The 22,432-nt window shown below is 34.3% G+C and overlaps 1 protein-coding gene across 2 annotated transcripts in view; it reads right to left on the bottom strand.

The window, feature by feature from the left end:
- The window catches only part of chm (lysine acetyltransferase chameau), a 459,651-nt gene that overhangs the window by 68,852 nt on the left and 368,367 nt on the right, over positions 1-22,432 (bottom strand). For both annotated transcript variants that reach the window (XM_081759086.1, XM_081759085.1), the window contains exon 8: positions 13,336-13,429. In XM_081759086.1, the coding sequence (XP_081615212.1) occupies positions 13,336-13,429 (94 nt within the window). The remainder of the gene's footprint in view (positions 1-13,335; positions 13,430-22,432) is intronic.

Raw genomic sequence — 22,432 nt, 5'->3', positions numbered from 1 at the left:
ACTGCAAACTTTCTTTCTCTTTTTCAGAAAAAGTTCTATGCACGAAATGAAGGGTAACTTCTAACATGCAATTCTGTTTGAGTTCGTAACCTTTGTTTTTTGTATGTCTTATTGTTACGCTTTCTTGTGAATATAAATGCACATGTGAGAGCTGATTCTCCATTGTCAATGAGTGCTTCTTGGAATTCACGGGACTTCTTAGTATGCTAATCTCTATATCAAATAATCTTTTCCACCGCCAATTACACGTGTCGCCTGGATTTTTAAATATGCCCTTTTACGTGGAATCTAAAACAAACCATCAACATATGGGTGGATTTGTATGTATGAGTGCGTGCGTGTGGCTTTTTCTATGCGTGTAATTACGGAAGAAAGAGACACGTGTGAGATTTTGTCATTCAGAATAATAATTATTGAACAAATGAAGTTTAATAATAATAATTTGTTACAGAATACAGTGAGCTATAAAAGTAAAATTACTCTGTTTAAAACCAAGTTCAAAAATAACTAGTCTAGGTCATAATCTAGGTCTTGTAAAATGTCAAATGGTCATAGAAAAGGTGATAACACAAACGGTTATAACACACTCAAGAAATGTGAAAACATTAGTCATAACTCCCATACAAATGGTCAAACTTCACAAATCTGGAAACGATCATGGTCCCATTTCAAATAGCCTACAGTCTGCGAGCGCAATTCACACAGGAATTATTTCAACCTATCAAAAGGAAGTGGATATCAGCATTGGCGTAACTAGGATATTTTCCTAACGGGGAGGGAGGCATGGCCCCTTAGTTCTGAAAATTGGAAGAATCTTTTAGAAGACCTTATATATATATATATATATATATATATATATATATATATATATATATATATATATATATATAACGACGAAAGAGAGGAAGATTATATATCGAAGTGGAAGATGGTTTTTTGAAAATCATGTATGTTAATTTACCCTCAAGTATGTCCCATGTCATCTATAGATTCATATACGAAGGTAACCACAAAAATCATGGCAACTATTTTCTTTTTCGAAAATGGTAACAAATTAAAAGATTCTGTAATATGCAAATGGAAAGTTAGTCCACATGTAAATGTCACATGTAGTAAGTTGGATGAAGACAATATTACCATCAGGACACACTACGAGAAAAATGAAAAAAACAATATTGTCGTTTCATTGTGTTGGCAGTGTGTGATAGAATCCCTCGAAATAGTCTACTAAAGAATCCAAGATGCCACGGGTATGTATTTCTGCCTTGTACCAGGGGCGTACTTACGTGGGGCTCCACAGGTTCCAGATTCTCCCCGCAAAAAAACTTCGTAAGTCGACATACACTTTCTTAATAGAGAGCTATACGTATTTAGCAGAGAAACGATTGATGTAGTACGAATATTTGATCTTACACTTTATCTGTACTTTTTCTTTTATTATAGAAATAATTTAATTCTATAATTGGTAGTAATTAACAATTACTTATCGGGTGTAGAATAACACCGGTTCAATACTACACAGATGTAGTGTCTTGCATTATCGGACTATCCCTCAAATATTGGACCCCTCCAACCCCCCAAAAATTTTGAATGCACGCCTGTCCGGTACTCGTAAAATATGAAATGAAATTTTTTTGAGTTTTACGTCCCACGATTATGCCGGTTAGGCTAAAGGAGACAGGTGATGATGTGTAACACGCGAAGTTTATAATATAATAGTGTGTAGTGCTGCAATTTACAGTTAAACACAATGAAACGACGAAAATATTTCTCTCGTCACTTTTCTCGTGGTATATCCTCATGATGATATGTGTTCATCCAACTCGCTACATGTAACGTTTACATATGAATAAATCTTCCATTTACATAGGTATTGGAGAAATTTTTATTCGTTACAATTTTCGAAGCAAAAAGTGGTTCCTTCGCCACCAGATTTCGGCATTTACTTGGTCTACGGTCTCGCACCACTTAAGCCCACAATTCTACCGAATTTCCTGTTTCAATAACATCGGAGATTTCTACATCCCCCTTTAGATCCCCTAAAAATTAAAATTATTTTCTTTTGGCAATTTTCCTGTGGGTTAGTCCAGAAGGCTACAATTATGCCAAATCTCATCATTCCAATCCTGGTCGAAGTACCTAAACATTTTGGGTGTAGAATATGTCCCCATATAAATAAAATGGGAAAGATTCTTCAGATCCTCATAAAACCACTCTAAAGCTGGAAATTTTTATTTTTAATGATTTTGTTAAATAATCCTATAGAAAACATACAAACTTTTTTTTTTTTAAATACAATTTCAAGCACCTAAAGTATAAGATTATAAGTCCAAAGAAAGGCCTATTTAAATAACATGGGGATTTTTTTCATCCTCTCTTTAGATCGCCTAAAAATTAAAAACACACTTTTGGCGATTTTCTGTGGATTAGTCCAGAAAAGCTACAATCAAGGGCGCCGATCCTGCCCCCCCCCAAAGCTCATGTGGGCCCCCTATTGTATTTAATATTTTGCATAATTAGAATGCACTTTGTCTTAAAATCCTCATATATAATATATACCTTCTGCATCTAAATGGGCCTCCCTCAAATTTACAGAAAAATCGGCGCCCTTGGCTACAATCATGCTAAATTTAATGATTGTACCCTACAGGAAGTGCCTAATAATTTTGGGAAGTAGAAAGTGTCCCATATACCTATAAATAACATGGGAAAGATTTTTCAGTTCTTTCTTTCATCCATAAAACCACTCTAAATTGGGATTTTTTAAAAATTTTGATGATACTTAGGTAACGCTAACGAAAATGTACAACCACACCGAATTTCAAGCTATTTTTTACGAATTACTTAAAACATGAGATTATAGGCGCAAAAAGGCCCATTTAAATAACATTGGAAATTTTTTTCATGTATCCTTTAGGCCATCTAAAAATTAAAAATATTCACTTTTGGCAATTTTATTCTGGGCTAGTCCTGAAAAGCTACAACCACGTTAAATTTAAACTTTCTATGTCAACTGGAAGTACCCGTTATTTTATGTCAGTGAGTTGATGTAGTTTTACATAGAATAGGATTAGTATATATATATATTACTATACTGTAAAATTTCATAGGGTGTTCCTTTTTTTTTTTTAAGTTTGAAAATCTTGGAGCCTAAGTAAGAGTGATTCACTCATCAGCATCCAGGCCTCCATTAGTCACGTAAACAAGGGTTAAGAAAGTATTTCCTGAAATACATATCCTAAAGAACGAGTGTAAAGTGAGATTCAAATTTTTGCACAGAATAGAGTATCTCACAAATCCTTGAAGGTGGAGAGATGAAACTCGGAGTATAAACTCCTCATTTAGAATAACTGAATATGCATTTCAGCGTGTTTGAAAATTCCGTTCCTACAAGGGGAAACGGGTCAACTAAAATAATATACAAATTTCAGTCTCTTAATTCAAAAAAATACCCAGTGAGAGGATTCGCGTAAGTTGTACACAGACACTATTCATTAAAACTAACGGAATATGTTTCAGCGTTTTCCAAAATTCTGATTGTAAAGCGATGAAGTACAATATTCAAAAATGTACAATATTCAAATAGCATATTCAAACTATCTGTACAAGATTCAAGAAGTCCCGATTTCATATTTATTAAATCTTACCTTTCCGTGATAAGCAGACCCGTATCCAGGGAGGCTAGGGTGATCCGCCCCCTACATTTTTACTGTCCCTCCTAAAATTTTCACGGTAGGCTTGCAAATGAACTATAATATGGTTGGGTCGGTCCCCCTAACTTCTACTGGCCCCCCTACATTTTTGGGCTGGCTACCAGTTCTGGCCTTGTGCTAAGACCATGCTTCTGTTAGTGTTAAAATAATTTTCTAATGCACTATTGTAAACAATATAGTGATTATAATACATTCGAATTACGATGGAAGTTGACAAGTTTTACATACAAGTATTCCCATACATTACATTGTTTCTTGAATTTTTGCAGAATAATGTAATGAGTAACTGAATCAAAATATGGTATGTGTGCAAGCAACGAGAGAAGTATGTGTGGTAATTTTAGCTGCAATTAGACAGCAAATTGCGAAACAATTTGTTTCTGCAATAACAACAGCGAAAGATCAAAAGTGCTGATTTCTTTGATGATTAGTTGTTTCTTCGTGGTATGCATAACCGAAAACCTCACTCATGTTAATATCTGCATTAAAGTATTCGCACTATTCTACTTTTTTTTTCTGGCCCAACGTCATAAAATAAGAACAATTGCGATTACTGTATCTCGCATTATGGACGAATGCATTCTAAACATTCGCAAGCTTCAGCAAACATCACAGCGCATTATAACACATGAAGGTATGAAACTGCTTTTGAAGAGAACAGCATTTTTTGTGCTCAATTTGCATTTTCTTGCAAATCAGTTTGCAACAAGTTGCCGTTACCATATACAGTATATTAGTACTTGCAAAATGTTCAAAATATTTAATTTAAATTTTATTGTAATTCACTAATATTTCAGATACTTAGTTTTTTGTTATGTTTTTTAAATAGCATAACCATGTAATTAAGTTATATGATTACGGTTACTAAACGTACCGTTTTGAATGGACATAGTGTTGCCCACGAGAAGAGACGAGGAGTACATTTTTCCGTTTCGTTCTCGTAAAATGTATAAAAGTCTCGTCTTATCTTGATTCTTAGAAAGTTCTTCTCGTTTTATCTAACATATTATATATATATATATATATATCGTTTCGTTTCGTTTTGTAAATTCATGAACAAAATTTATTACCTGTTTTTATTCTTAATTGAATCTAGAAGTTATCAGAATCCTTCGGCAACACGAGAGGTCCACGAAGAGTGTGATATAACATTTAAACTATAGCCTATTTATTATTGGAGTCTATTGTGTAATGATAAATGCTCTTTATTACACACGCACAATTACTTTATCAATATGTAGCTTTTATTCGGCAAATCATGCAAAACTGTTGCTTATAACACCAGAGAAATGTCTCGTTTCGTCTTGACTATCGTCTCGCGGGCAACACTAACTGTAACAATACCGGTTACAAGGATCCTGCCCTGGTTTACATTTTATCCCGCAGACATGACAATCTCTTCACTTTATATGTGTGTGTATGTGTGTGCCCTATCCTCATTGCAGAATTCTAAAATATTGTTTTTACTGCTACGGTATACACTTTTACATTGATTGTTACAAATGTAATCTTAATTTATAATACATTTGAATGTTGGCAGAGCGCACCAGATCATGGCTTACAGTTCATATATGGAGTGTGCTGCGAGTAGTAAGGGAGAAGTAAACAAAGACGCGTTTCCTGAAAATGCACTTTGAACGGTTTGAACCGTCAAAAATAATTCTCCATTTATTCCGAACATGTGATGTGTTATTAAAAATCGTCACATGAGAACCAGAGGAACGTAACTCCATTTTCGTAGGTTTACAGGTGAGACGACAAAAATATTATTTTCTTAGAAAAATGTGTTTTTAATAAGATGGTAATTGAGCTACATTACAACAGATGATCGACAAGGAGAAGAGATGGCGTTACGTTCCATTTACACGAAGTGAGGCTTTCAAAACTGTGTCCAAACATGAAGAAAACGAAAACAGCATTCTTGGAGTTACGTTCCTCTGGTTCTCATGCGACGAAATGATCTTTCCGATCACAAATATGAACAAATCTCGCTTAATAACACTCAGACGCGTAAAAATGGCATCAATGAATACGAGAATTCAAACATTTTCAATAGTTGGTAAAGCTGTCACGCAGTTATTGTTTTCACCGCTAGGGCGAGAGAAAATGGATGCCAATGAAGCGAGGAAAGCATTTTGTTGCCTCGTTTACTGGACTTTCGCTTAGATGCATCCACAAGGATACTCTGTGTCCACTGCGTGCACCTTCATCAAATTTCCTTCTAAAATTAAGTTGCACGGAAGTAACAGACTGAGACGTGAAAATTCAACACGCAAAACGCCTTCCTATCTTCATTGGCAGCCATGTTCTCTCCTATTGTCCTAACTGCGAAAATGATAACTGCGCGACAGCTTCACTACCAACTGAAAATGTCTAAATTTCCGTTACCATGATATTTTCATACGTCTGAGTATTGGTAAGGGAGACTTATTCAGGTTTGTAATTGCTAATATAACTTATAATTAAAATTTTATTTTTCAAGCGGAAGAACTAGTATACATATACACACGAAAACCAGCTGCCATTGAACAATTCGGTGTTACTACTCGAATATCTCAAAATACAATTTCCCAGCATTCATATTGTACGTAATTTTTGTTAAGTTCGCCTTTACTACCCGGAACCCATCATATAATCTTTGTGTGTACAGGCTTGCTATTTTCCTATCATTTCCAATACATTTAAAAAATGAAAAATAATAACTATAAATAAAATAAAAACAAATAAAAAAAATGGCTCTTGTGTTATGGTTTACGTACTTTCTACCTACAGAAGAAGTAAAAATAACCTCACACCAAGGCCTAGTTTCGAAGATTTACTTCCCAACAAAGTATTCTGGTTTTAAATATTAGAAATACGTTATCAAAACTCGTATATCTATCTCTTGAAATCGTTAGATAAAACAATTTGGATGAGACTCAAAGAACAGCGTTCTTTAAGGTAGGGAGCAATTAAACATATTCTACTACACCAACTCATTCACAATACATTAGATAAACTATTAGAATTATTTCTTTTTTAATTTATTTTTCACTATCTATACCATTTTAACGATTGACACTGTGACAGAAAACATCTCACTGAAACATCATTTTATGGTTACAGCCTATTTGATAACTGAATTACCGAATAAGCAAATCCATTTTCTAGCAACGCCAATCAACAAACCATTTTTGCTAACTGTAGACTTTAGTAAAAGAAAAAAAGAATAATAAATAGGGTTAGGATTTCGATGATCTTACAACTTTTTCTCCGATGAACAGAAACGTTGCTCATTGTGATTTAACTTTGTTCCATTGAAAATTGAGTGATTTAAAGCACAATTGTATATTTTAAACATTTTTTGCGTATTTACGTGCATTATTATTATTTGTTCGTTATTTTTAACCAGGGCCGTGCCGTGCGGGGGGCGAGCGGGGCGACGGCTCCGGGCGCCGAAGTAAGGGGGCGAAAAATTCGGGAGAAAAAAGGAAAAATTGCTTGGAATATATGTATGGGGACGCCGTCGTATACTCTCGCCCCGGGCGCTGATTTTCCACGGCACGGCCCTGTTTTTAACTACGTTGTCTTCCAAAATTTATGGATCGAGCTTTTTCCGTCTGCGATTCCATACTGTTGAGAGTTGTAATTGTAGAAGAACCTTATCTCCGTTTTTGCTCGTTCGCTGCCTTCAACCGTGCAGATATTTGTGGATCTACATTAACCGTTGATGCACCTATTTGTACAGCCTCGTCCAATTTTGTTTTTACAAAATGCCTAAAGTTAAGAAAGTACATCTTCGAAACCAAATAGTTTTCTTTCTGAATTTTTGACAGTGAAAAAAAAAAAATGCCACTGACGGCTCTATTCTCTACTCTGAAGTATGTGATACGACAGTTTCAACTGAAAGAAAATTTACTGTGGAGCAGTATGGGCAGGGGAAGAAACATGTGGAACGGAAAAACAATAGGCTGTGCTGACGTTCCTTTGTGTGAACTGGACAATATTATTTTTTCTTTGTGTCTGTGTGTATGTGAATAAGAAAAATATATTTCTAAATTCCTCCCTGATTCTTAAGGAAGAACTACGTGAATAGGATTTAAAAGACAATAATAAAACTACATAATTGGCATAAAGTGGAATGAAAGAAAATGTGATTGTCCGTAGACGAAACATGTGATTCGAAGGGACGCAATACTGTAAATGTTCATACTGTAGGCGAAACATGTGGTGCAACATGGTGGGCCTGATAAAATATTTCTTTTAAACTATGATATTCTGGAAAATATTAATTATTCCACCATTAGCAAATTATTTGACAAATTAACGCATCTATTACATCTAATACCTTTCAATTCGAGAATGTGCTGTTTGTAACAGGCATCCCGGTGTATATTGTAAAGTTGCTAAAACTTATTGCATGCGCTATATTCAAAAATGGTTCGTATAACATTGCTTTGGACACAGTTGCCATGGAGTGGCTGAAGAGATACGAAAGGGTGCAATTTACCAAGGCTGATAAGACGGAAGACGTGTTTCCTAAAGCACCATCACATACAGCTGCTTTTAAATCTGAGCATCCTACTAGAGAATTTTCTCTACCACCCAGGCTAGTTCTTACTCGGTGGGGAACCAAAGAATTGTATTTACTACTATGAAAATTTCAACGCTGTGAGCAATACTATAGACTCCTTTGCAGCACACAAAATGCTAACTCTCATAAAGCTGAAGGTTAATTATTTAATTTTGTTATTCTACCTGGTGTCTACTTTAGAAGAATAACCTGGTAGTTTTTCTACCTGGTGCCTAGATTAGTCTACTTTTTTCGAAAAAAGAAATGGAGAATGAGAAACATAGTTTACGAATTAGACCATGTTAACGGGTAAATTAGGAAGATTATCAAGAAGTGAAATGTGTACTCAACAAAAATATAGATTATCCTTTACTGTGCTTTATAACAGTCGTTCTTTCAGGCATGGAGTTTTTACTTCCTTAAGTCGAAATGGAACTGGCACAAGTGCGGATTTCAAGTATGCTCTTCTTGTGTCTGTCGAAACAGAAAGGACATTTTGCTGACAACTGCTGTCGCTCAATCTGTACATGATATCTGTTGAATATTGTAACTGCTTTAAGTACTACACAAGAGTAGTAATACAAAAAGTACTGAATCCATCTTAACAATAAATCAATATACAGGGTGTAACAAAAAGGTACGGCAAAATTTCAGGGGTGGATTCCTTATGCATAGACAAGCAAAGAAGTTCATATGACCATATGTCAGGAAATACACTGTTACAGAGTTACGGCCATTGAGCCGCCTGACGGTGTGAAATAGTCACATTCTGATTACCCCTCAATGTAACTTAATTTAAATCTAAATAATTAAGCCCCTAATTGAGTTATAATAGGAAGATAATTTTAGTATCAATATGTTCCTGAAGGATGAAACTTTCTGCCGATATACATTTTATAAGTGCACCCCCAAGGGGGGAGGAATGCCACACCTAAAATCTTGATGAAAAAAACAGGTAATTACCCTCCCTGTTCGCCGTTGTACCCTCACATACATAAAATACATATCGGCGGAAAGTGTCGGCCTTCAGGAACACACAGATATCAAATTTATTTTCCTAGCTTAATTAGGGGCTGAGTTATTGAGATTTAAATTGAGTCACATTAAGGAGTGACCGTATAACGACTCACCAAGGGTAGTCGTCAACCTGGTTCGTTCGTTGATATATGGATCTCGAGTGGTAGTAATAGTTTGCATGTAAAAATATCTTTAATAATTATACATATTATTATTCTCACCTTTTCTATCAAAATTATAAAGTCGATGAACGGTATCTAATGGTTTATTAGTTGATACACTTTTATGTATTTTCATTCAAGTTGTCATGCACACAGACATGATGATTAGGTATCCATAAACAACTACATAGCAACTAATTACATAACACTATCCCATAATGTATTTCTTTTACATATATTAAAAACATTCTTCTTTTGTTATTATTAAATTAACATTCTATTAAGTATATTGCTTATGTATGAGCACTTTCTGCCCAAGGTGCAGGTAATTATTAATCTATCCAAAGTATTTCGTTATATAAAATGTCGCCCGACAATTGGACTGAATATAAAAGTCATAAGTAAGCTTGGCTTTTATCTTCAAGAACCACTGGTCCGTTTACCATAATGGTCTTACATTACATATGTTCATCACATTTTGATCGCCCCTCGTATGTATCTTCATTACATATCATAGATATAGATACATTTATAACAAATCTTTCATTTCATTAATACTTATTTTTTATTACATTAATTATATTTATTTCATTATCATTCGTTACATTATTATTATATTTTATTATTAAAACGTCGTCGCCTATTTATTTAATCTTTGAAGGGTGCGAAGTCAAAATCGTAAGAAGCAATTACAGTTAAAACATGAGTTACCATTATCCAGGGCGCTTTATATAATAATTATATTGGGTGATATTTTAAAATAAACATTGGATCAATAAGGCATCAAAATATAGAAGAATTTCATTCAAGATAGTCGTTGAATAATTAACTTAATAGAATGAATCTTATACTTAACATAATCTTTGGCAGTTAAGTTTTCAACACAAGTCAATCTAATATAAATAATCTTTGTTTTTAATGAATTATGAATTGAATTATAATTCCTCATATTGCCAAGAAAGAATTAAAAATCATTTGAAAATTATCATTCCCGTCTATCTAAAACTATATTTAAGCACTTCAAGTATTCATAAGAGTCGTTGTCATTATCAACATTAACTTAAAAATAAAAGTTCACAAGAATCTATAACTGATATGGGTTTAACCTAATTTCATTAACGGTAATCAGCTTACATTCGTACTTGCATATGATTCTAATAAAGTACATTGTACTGCACAATCATGATTAGGTTCAACAATATGTTGTACATGTATTTCATCGTGATTCTGATTTCGATACGAAGTGCCATCTCTTGACCTCCAATTACGTCTATCCATGTAGCTTGTTGTATTCCTGTAATTTCGCCCTATATTCCGATTGTTTTTAAGTCTACTTCTGTTGGGTGATCTGACATCAGGATTATCACGATTAATTAGGTTAGGTGTATTCCCTACGTAACTTTGTCTATTTTGCTCGTTTTGATTGCTAGAATTCACTCGGCTCAGGTTGTGTTCCGTATCGTTCACACTTCTGATATTTAGATTCCGAACAGGTACAAAATGATCTGAATTATTTTTACTTTTACCTACTCCTGCTTGTTGACTCATAGCATGGTATTGAGTTTCATAGCATTGGACAAGCATTAATAAATGGTTGAAACTCATACATTGTGTAGAAAACAAGATCTGTTGTAACTTAAATGGGAGCAAATTTCGAATCGATGCTATTATTCTAGATTCCGATTGCAAAGGATTAACGACTTTTAATTCGTTGTATGTATTTACAACAAATTCAACAACAGATTTGTGAAAACGAGGACTGAAATGTTGATTTCTAATGGTGGCATCTCTATTTGCAAGCAAAAAGTCATTTTCATAATTCGCGATCAATGCTGCCTTAAATTCCTCATATGTATCGATGTGATCACGTACTGCTTTAAACCATAAAGAACATGGTGGGAGTAATACATGAGGGATTAATTTCATATATTGTGATCTATCTATACACATTATATTGCATTCGTCCTGAAATTTTTCCAGGAAAGTAGCGTTCTCATTACATTTACCACTGAATTTACTCATAGCCCGTATTTCACTCATCTTAACACTTAATTTTACCTTCCTTTTATCATTCCGTGTACTTATTGGGTGACAATTCCTATCCATGACGTGATGTGTCGTTGCACCATCCTTTTCACGCACATCTGTCCTCTTCGGATGAATTTCTTCCAAAATGATATCCTCATCAGACACAGGTGAAGGCGAAGTCATCTCTGGTGAGTGGGGAAACTCCAAGCATCACTACCCATATTATTGTGGTATGTGTTGTCCTTAACCTGTAGCGTTCTAATTTCTTCCTGTAGAGTAGCTATCAATTGCGTATTTGCACGTATGTTGTTAGAATTATTGATGACCTGAATCTTTTGCTGTTGAACAGAAGATTCTATTACTTTTAAATCTTTTTTTACATCACTGATTTCTTGGATTTGGTGATTGTGCTTATCCTGACAATCCTCGGATATTCTTTTCAACTTTTCCTCGAAGTGTGAGGTGATGTCATTCATCGCCTGGACAATTGACTGTTTCGTTTCATCTGATTTCTGTTCTATTCGTCTACTTAATTCCTCATATTGCTTGTTAGATTCTTCGGACTTCTGTTCTATCTTGTTCTATCGTCTGCTTCAATTCTTCGCATTGCTTGTTGGATTCTTCGAACTTCTGCTCTATCTTCTGTTCTATCGTCTGCTTCAATTCTTCACATTGCTTGTTGGATTCTTCGGACTTCTGCTCTATCGTCTGCTTTAATTCGGTAGACATCTGAATCAATTGTCGCTGTAAGGCTAGCAAGATTCGGTCTTCTGATGTCATTCCTGGTGCTACACTATGTTCACCGTTGTCACCATCATTGGATTCATTTCCTATTGCCTCACCGTTCATTTTTCTTATAATTATTTTACCACTTCTCAGTCTTGTGAAATTTGTATTCATTAACTTTATTGCAAAAGTAAATTCACCCTTACTTTGCTTCGGGATATGAATTTACAGCAAATCCCGGGTGAGGTAAACCAAAATTTTTAGCTAATCCCGGTGTGAAGGCACCAAAATTTTTATAACGACTCACCAAGGGTAGTCGTCAACCTGGTTCGTTCGTTGATATATGGATCTCGAGTGGTAGTAATAGTTTGCATGTAAAAATATCTTTAATAATTATACATATTATTATTCTCACCTTTTCTATCAAAATTATAAAGTCGATGAACGGTATCTAATGGTTTATTAGTTGATACACTTTTATGTATTTTCATTCAAGTTGTCATGCACACAGACATGATGATTAGGTATCCATAAACAACTACATAGCAACTAATTACATAACACTATCCCATAATGTATTTCTTTTACATATATTAAAAACATTCTTCTTTTGTTATTATTAAATTAACATTCTATTAAGTATATTGCTTATGTATGAGCACTTTCTGCCCAAGGTGCAGGTAATTATTAATCTATCCAAAGTATTTCGTTATAACCGCAATGGGACTATTTTACACCATTTTACGGCTCAATGGCCGTAACTCTGTAACGATGCATTTCCCGACATATGGTCATATGAACTTTTTTGCTTGTCTACCCATAACGAATACACCCATGAAATTTTGCCGTGCCTTTTTATTACAATCTGTATATATTTATATACTATTTCTGAAAATATAAGCACAGTGTTCTGAAGACTGTGTGTCCTGTTTGTTCTACATTTTTAGTTAATTTTTTAGAGCGTTTTAAAAGATTTATTTTAAAAATATTTTTAGCGTATACATCCATTTTTAATTTTGCATTTTCTGCAAATTTGTATTGCAATAAAATACTGAACGTAATAATAATTATTAATGCAAGTTTATTCTGTTCTTAGTAAATGATTAATATTAATAATAATATGTTTAATATTACTCACTGAAATCGATCAATAATCGACCATATCCCTGCCGCTGATACGGTGGTAACGTTAAAATACATGAAACGTTGTAGTTAAGGAAAGAATTCTTCTCCTGAAAAGAAAAAAAATAATTCTAATTTTTAATACATTACAGATTTTTTAAATGTACAGTTAATAGATTTATTATTAACAAAAACGATTAGTTTACTTAATAATACAGTTATAATTTTGTTAAAATTTTACAAACACAGACGTGCCATATTTGGCTTCTTATGTATGTAGTTCACCAAATTTGTTGGAAATGGTTCCTTATTGCACGTTGACGAAGGTCCGATGTTACTAATGTTCCCTTTTAATAGAGGATACTTAAATGTATGGATCATTTAAAATAAATGTTATCAGAAAAGCTCTTTGTTTTTTTTAAAAAAGTAAATAGTAAAAATTAAATGAAAATGATTACCGCTAACAAGAGAAACAATGTCGTTATAGAAAATATGAAATATGAAGCTGATTTACATACAGACCATTCGGTTTTGACACAAAGCTGCTGCAACATTCTTTTAAAACTCTCTTTAGCACTATTTTTTTTTAAGTTTCAATATCTTTAAAAATATTATTGAGGCATAAAAGCAAGTATTATTTAAAAATCGAAGTTTCAGTTCATAACGATATACATTATGTGAAAAGTACTTCTAGTTAATTGATCCGAAAATGCAAGCATAACTCTTATTAACCCACTATAAGCCGCACTACCCAGACAGCATGTTTGCTTGCCGTAAGCTTGCCTATCGCTTTTATTTGATTTTATTTCGCTTTGGCTTATACACAAAAGCTAATTTCTGCTTAGCGCAAGCCGTAGTGCGGGCAACCCACGCTTCGCTTGCGAGACGCTTTTCTTTAGATTGAAGTAAAAAGCCAGCGCGCGTTCGATTTTCAGTTGTTCTCAAAATCCACGTGACGCTGACCTCCTTACTTTCGGCGATAAGGTAGTGTTCGCGTTGTTAGTGTCTTGTTAGCATTCAGCTTGAATAAAGGACAAACTTAATTATTTTTTTTAATTGTTCCGTCTAGTACTCTAGTACTCTAGTCCCACGTACCTATAATATCGCTCTTTATTTCCTCATATTTCGGTAACTATGAGGCATAACGAATTGTAGTATTTATGTATAAAGCATAAATGTGAACATAGATGGCAGCAGATTTGAGCCTACTTATTTCGCGAAAGAATACAGAACTGTTGCATATATTTTAATATAAACTTCAAGTTTAACTTAAAGTTTACTATAAACTTTATCTGAACGCTGTGTTTAAAGTATAAACATTTTTCTGCGTTTTTATATAAAAAGGTAGAAATTTCAAGTACTCGCGGCTAATATAGCAACATGTTAGATATTTGTAAGAAGCAACGGCGCGTTGCGTCTCACAACTAAACCGTAACAATTATGCTTATTTTATGTTTTGCAGAAGCGGATGGGAGACTTGGGTGTTTTCATGGTTGTGCATGTGCTTCAATAATTGGGGAGGTGAGGGGACAATATATTGTAGCATAGATTTAGTCAGACGGTTAAGTTATACTGATTTCATACTGTTTTATGTAAATTCGCTTAGTGCAAAATTCCATATAACTTCTTTGGCGTGTGTTTCGCTTGCAATAAGCTTAATAAAGCTTGCCATTGATGAGAATACGCTTATACTTGGCTTGCGTTTGAGATAATTTGACTTGTGTTTAACTTGTGAAGACAAGCTTGCCCCAAGCCTTGCCCAGATGTAACTAACTAGCTTGCCACAAGCTTAAAGCAAGCTAATTGGCTTGCATAGCATTGCTTGCGGCAAGCTAATTTACCTTGCAACAGCAAGTTTGTGGCAACTTGCAGCAAGTTTAAATTGCTGTCTGGGTAATGTTTACGAAATTGAACAGTTTTATTAAACGCTAACAGGATACCCGTTCTTCGCACGGGGAGAATAGTTTCGTTCTTGACATAAAAAGTACTAATGGGGACTGAATTTGGATTTTAACGGAATGGGAAGTATCACTGTTCGTCTCAGCGACTCCGAAAACTAGAATTTGTCATTTTCAATCATATATATATATATATATATATATATATATATATATATATATATAGGGGAAGTCAGTTTAATATGAGCAGCACGAAGCTTAAACTCACACAGCACACATATACCTTGCGCAAGAGTAAAATAACGAAGTTCATAGCATTGTTTGGAGTTTCATGAATTTGCACAAGGTAGCCCAAGTTCGTTCGCTGCAGTTGTTGTGAAATAAGAGACAAGTTTGCAGGCACGAAGAATAAAAAAGTGTAGCTTTTTAGAGCTATAATTAAATCAGGGTAATGGGTAATAAGCTAAAACTTGGTATCTATGCGTTGTATATAATTTGTGACTGAATTTATAGTCAGTTCTGTCTAGGAACATAACGCCAGTCTTTTGTTCACTTCTTTTCTATAAACAGGGTTGTCAATCACAACATGTTAAAATATCATTAACAGCCGGTGAAATATGAGCTTTTGAATTCAGTTCAATTTGGGCATATATATATATATATATATATATATATATATATATATATATATATATATTTGAAAGTAATGAGAGAAATGGACGTGAGGAGCTTTTGCAGATGTTAATTAAAGTAGAGAATCCGTAATAACATAATTTATAATAACATGGATGATATAAATTCTACAATCTTCAAGTTCATAATCAGCTTGGATACATTTCGTCGATTTCAAGTCTATCACCCCAGCTCTGTGTGGGATGGGTGTTGTCACAGTCCATACGTGTGGAGAAGGTGAACAAGCAGACATCTATAAATAAATCTAAAGCTCACAGATGCCCATAAATAAATCTTAAGCTCGCAGACATCCATAAATAAATCTAAAGCTCAAGTGGATTATAATAATTTCATTGAAAAAAAAAAAACGCCAGGAATGCTGCGCCAAGAAAGAGGGCAGTCACATTCACATACTGTGAGGGGATGAAAGTCTTTGCCATATTTGTGAAATTTACTAGAGACTCCAAAGGGTAAGAATTGATCAAGTGTGATATGCTTCAAGACTGGTATCATGTTCTTTGTGTGAACGTTAAGTCCCCTGAGTTCTTTGCTTGTGATTATTGTAGCAGATTTAATGCCTAGATATTTACATCAAACCAATAGACAGGACTCTTGAAATGAACTGTGTTTTACGTGTATGTGTAACTATCTTTTGCTCGTTATTGTAATCATTTACGTTTTATTTTTTTTGTACATTTTTTTATATCTGCTTTGCATTTTATGTGAAAATATTAAAAAAGAAATGCTGCTCATATTTGCCATACGAAGTAGCGTACTACGGAAAATATGAGCACTGCGCACCTACCTTACTAACCTGTTTATTACTCACGAACAAAAGTATGTATAACCTTGTACTTTTCAGCGTTTGTAGATGAAAGATCAGGCCTTCTTTTGGTGAAACTTTTTTTCTTTCTGTAATACATCATTTTTGAGATATATTAGTATTTTCATTAACTATGCTCATATTCAACTGACTTCCCCTATATATATCTACCTTCCCACTTCCGTAAGTTGCACCGTCGAAGGGAAATGATAAAAAAAACATTCCAGGACCGAACCTAATCAAAACCGTCCTAGGATCGATCCTAATCTAAGTGGCAAATTTGATCGAGATCGGTTGCGTGGTTCAAGAGTCGGTAAGTTTTATTAATTTTTATACTTCACCTCCTCCGCTCCTCTACATTGTACCGTCAAAGTGAACTGATAAAATCCGACCCAGGCCCGACCCTCAGCTATATGGCAAATTTGATCGAGATCGGTCAGGGGTTCAAGATTATTAAGTTACAAACACAGTGACTCTCATTCGTATATAGATAGATGGAGAGAGAGAGATATATATTGCATTATGCTTAGCTGCAACTGAGCAATAAATTGATACTTAATTTTAAAACAGTTGGGATGCTTTTGTATGAGGCGTACAAAAGAATGCCCTCGAAAATCATCTGAAGAAATAAATTTAAAATTACTGAAATTTTGGAGTTTGGAGAATATTTACCTTCACCTGATTGATTTTTTTTTTTTTATTCTTTCTTCAGAAAACTGTAAAATATAATTTCAATATCGACCATAGTGTTTGGAATTCTTAGTGTAATACTTTCTGAGATTTCATATATTAGTTATATACCCACACTATTTTATAGCTCTAGGTAAGTCGAAAAAAAAAATGTTTTTAGAAAGTAAACAGAAACAATCATGTTGTGAATTGAATTTTGACACTAACTCAACAACAACAAAAAATAAATAAATAAATAAATAAATAACAGAGAGGCTTTTAGCTTTGTCCACACTATTTGTATTGGTGGCAAGTGATCTAGAGTAGTAATATACGAGGTGTTATTCTTTTAATGATTTACTTATTGCATCCTTGGGTAGAAGATGAAGTAGTTTTCGAATTATTTTTATGTTATTGGTTGTTGTTGTAAAATCCTTCTCGAGAAATGTCGGTCATAGGGAACCGGTAGACTGATCGTACATGGGCGCCCGAAGGGCAGGTGGGGCAGGGTGGGACCCGTGCCCTCCTTTGGCTTATGAAAATGTGTACGTAATATAGCAAACAACGTATATTAAATACCAGAAATACAGACGTAATATAGCAACCATGGAGATGCCTCCCCCCTCTTGAAAATTTTCTTCGGGCGTCGCTGTGATCGTACTATCAAGAACAAGGAAGAAACACACTGTAAACCATAAATATATTTATTTCTTTCAGTTCTTTCAGTAAAAAAAAAAAAAAAAAAAAAAAAAAAAAAAAAAAAAAAACTACGTTTGTAGCATTTCTAAACTGTGAAAATGATAGTGGATATTAAATTATAGAAATTCATTATTTCGATTCATCCTGGGACCATGGTCATTCAGTGCTTAAGCGCTCACTTCTGGTGCGAGTTGTCTCTGGTTCTATCCCAGGCAATATATTAAGTTTGTGGTGAACAACACCACGTTCATGTTTTTCTGGAGGGTTTCTTCCATTTTCTCGCATATTCCCATTTCACCAATTATTTCACAAGCATTTAATTTCATCAATCACCATCTCCTTTAGACTAAAGGGATAACCGTTGAATGTTATTTTGAAATTTAAAAAAAAAAAAAATCCTTTTCTTCGACATTTTACGTGAAAAGGGGCAATAACAGTGCTCTTCACAAAAGACAATCAAGCGTTCAGGTTTTTGAAATGCCATTCTCACTGTCAGCTACTGTTAAATTCACTCTGCATAAATATTAGTAACAAAAAAGTCAACACGTAGAATATAAAAGAAATTAGTATAAGGAAGGATTCGGCTACGTGGGAAGAATTCATTTACTTTTATAGATGAATATATGACTAGAATAAACAATCAACGAACGAACGGTAAGGAAACACTGTGTTCTCATCCCAACACTCTACAGAAGAGTGCACTTTGAATACCAACCCTGACTCCACTAGCAACTTTCTGCCCTATTGCAACATACGATATCATTTTTACAATCAGATGTAGTTATCATTAAATGAACGGAGGTGAAATTGTTGCGCAGCAATTTTGGTAATTCTCTTTCCGAATGATGCAATTTTGAATTTGATGATGAGGGTGCATATTTAAATGATTCTTGACTTAGATAGTGGCAAGCATCAAGGATGACCCGTCCTGGCACAGCTTCTCGGAAATAGTTAACATTCCATTCAGTGCAGACTTAGGCAAGCAGAACCCAAGGTGGTTACAAGGTCGTTATGAGTCATCACCCGAGGCTCTGACGACAGAACTATAACCACTGTCTGACGTTCCACAACAGCATTCTATGGATCAGGCAACATCCGGTTTCCCACAGACAATACTTATGTTTCGTTTATTATTTTCAATATGTCCAGCGCTTTCGAATGGTTTACAATAAGCAAAGCCTACTTTCTGCTCAATGACGGACACAGAAAACATTTGGGACACAACCACGTGCAAGCACTATGAACTTGTACTTGATATAAAACATTCCAAAGAATCCCTAAATGAATTTCCACAAATTTCTGTTGTTAAATCATCTCTCAAGATTAAATACACACGTTTCTAAAATATCCTCAAAATTCACTCTTTAATAACATTTTCCTTGTCGAGAATGCACCCAAACAGCGGCGCAAATCTGTCTTCAACATTGGGGGGGGGGGGAGGGATGGGTAAGCCCGTTCCCATAATTTTTTTTTAAGCGATGTTTAAAATACTTATGAAGTTGAAAAACAATCCTGTGGAGGATCAGGGGAGCAGAGTTGTCTTCAACATTGGGAGGCGGACAGATTTGAGGTTTATTCTGGGCGGACACCAATTTCATCTCACTTTCCTTTGTGGCAATCAGACACAATTCATCACATTTCTCCCCCCAAAAACACATTTTAAATCGGATTATTGGGGGGGGGGGACAGTCCTCCAGTTCCAAGATTGGAGGGGACATGTCCCTCTCATCCCCCCGGGATTTGCGCCAGTGCACCCAAATAAATTTATACAATATCATGAAAGTCGTCGGGCAAAATTTTCAAGTCACTTGAAACAGGGCTTTTCCAATGTCGCCTCAAATCTCAAATTTCAGTGACAAGTCACACTGTTCAGTGCCTTTTGAAATTTGATTGCAATTGGTACAGATGTGTTCGTTTATTTATTTATTTATTGAAATTTAGAGCCTCTTTACAGCACAGCAGCTATATGAGTAGAGTTGTCAACTCTTAAAAATTAAATTACCGGCACCCGCTCATAAAAATAGTTTATTTTAAATTTTGAAGTACGTAGCTGAGTCTGACCAAAATCTCGGTGTGCTGGTAAAATACCGGCCAGTTGGCACACCTATATATGAGACGTGGACCTAGAGCTTAAGGTGGAATTCGAACCACCGTAATGCGTTTAAATTTTTGAATGCTCTCCCACCGGGAATTGAACCCAGGCCTTCCAATTTTTAACGCTCTTCCGCTGGAAATCGAACCCACTAGTTTTTGTGTTAGCCAAGTAAAATCTTAAAAATGTAGAGGCGAGCTCAACGAAACATCTAAATTCAATAACTGTATAAAACTATAATTAGATGTATCAAAATTATACCCTCGTTTATTTGCTAATACACAATATTCGATGTACGGGAAATGAATTGCTTACATTATTATCAACGCACTTATAGGGATACCTAATTCATTTTGCTCATCATATGCAGTTTATTAAACGTGGCACTAAGACATCTTTCAACGCGATCTTGAAGACGATACAGTTTATTCACTGTCACTGAGAATGTGCAAAAGTAAAGACGTAAAAGTTAGTTTTAAACAAGAATACTGTATATTACGTATAGGCTACTTGAGCTTGAAATATTCATTTCATGCACATCATTTCAAAACATCATTCTCCTTGCATTTAATGGAGAAACTGTTGCTTTTGTTAGGTATTTGTACATTTTTGGTACGCAAAATACATGGTTATTACCAAGGCTCGGATTTCTATGACATACCACATTTTTATCCTGACTTCTTTTCCCATGTCTAATTAAATATAAACACGTTTCAAACTCCTTTGAACAAGAAAATATGATTTTTATTGGTCATATAGATGAATATTTGAACCATATTTCAGCTTTAAGTTATATTTGGGCCCGAAGTGATATATAAAAGCATTTTTTGGTCATATTTTAGGCGAGTTTCACTTATTTCTCAAAAATATATTTGTTAATATTGTGAATGAAGAGGTCATTTAACCTTTATGTTTATGGGGTCAGCAATGTCCTGGAATCGATGTTTTAGAGCTTGAAGAAATTTATTCAGGACAAAATTACTAGTAAACTTCTTAGTAATTGCTATTCTTAGGAATTTTTCTTAAATATTTATTTACTTTAGTGGGTCATTCTGTCATATTTTAGATCATATTCATTCGAATATAAATGCACGCATATTTTCAAGTTTTTTTTTTTGGGGGGGGGGTTCATAGAAACAAACCCTTGGCGTAGATATTACTGTACAATGGTCTTACCTATTAGAAACACTTGTAATTCACGTTTCATAGTACTCCCAATACATAAAAAAAATATCAATGGGAAGATAAATTGAAAAAGTTTTCGGTGGCTTGTAAAAGTATCGCGTAGACTAAATGACTACCTAGACTTAACTAGTCTGTTGCTAGTGTGCAGCATACTTTTCGATGAGAGAGTGGTGAAAATCCACAAAGTGGGGATATAATTCACAAATTTTACTCTTATTTTTGAAGTGTAACTGAGCTTCTACCATTCGACTCTTTTACGTGGTAATTTGTGTTTACTTGACCGTCTTTGCCACGATTGCATTTGTAAAATTTATCCCATTTTAATGAAACCTGAAATATGCCTTCCTCCAACCTTCGGAAACTAAGCATATTATCTGGGAATAAAATCTATCAAGAAGAAAAAGATAAAAATCAACTCTATTTTGCAATTTTTTACTTATCCATAATATGACTCCAAAATTATATTCCAATTCAACTTTGGTAAAAAAATTACGCCCTATTAGATTTTCACGAAATGTGGTACGTTTTCTTCTTGAGCTTCCTAATCATTCTCCTTGCCTGGGGATTGAAATCAGTCACGTATAATCAGGAGGTGAATTTAGACCCTCCTCCTAAATATATTTTATGATAAATTTCATTCCAATTCTGATGTGCTGTTTCTTTGCGGCTTGAGATTTAGTCCTATTGTTTATGGTTTTAAATTAGACGAAAAGAAAGAAGGGGTGATTCATTCCATTTTGAAAGTAAAAACATCTCAAGCAACATTGGAAATTACCAGATTTATTAATTTTTCGTAAAAATTATTTGATTTTTCAATTAATATGTCGTATATTTTCTTTCACTCCAAAATCTTGGGCTTGAGGTCGAGATTTGCCAAGATCGGAGGGGTAAATGTATACCAAATTTTGAAATATATGTCTGACGACAAAAAAAAAAAAAAAAAAAGCGTTTTTCTTTGAAACTTCAGATTCATACCATCTTGTAAACTACATTTTTTTTAAGAAAAGAAAAAAACTATCTGTGAAATTATCAATATTTCATGAAGATGTGTGTTGTTTCAATGAAGCTTTCCATC

This window comes from Thermobia domestica, chromosome 5, assembly GCF_964235325.1.
Source record: "Thermobia domestica chromosome 5, izTheDome1.hap1.1, whole genome shotgun sequence".
Taxonomy (NCBI): domain Eukaryota; kingdom Metazoa; phylum Arthropoda; class Insecta; order Zygentoma; family Lepismatidae; genus Thermobia; species Thermobia domestica.
Note: the sequence above shows the minus strand (reverse complement) of the source record. Positions and strands in the feature narration are given on the sequence as shown.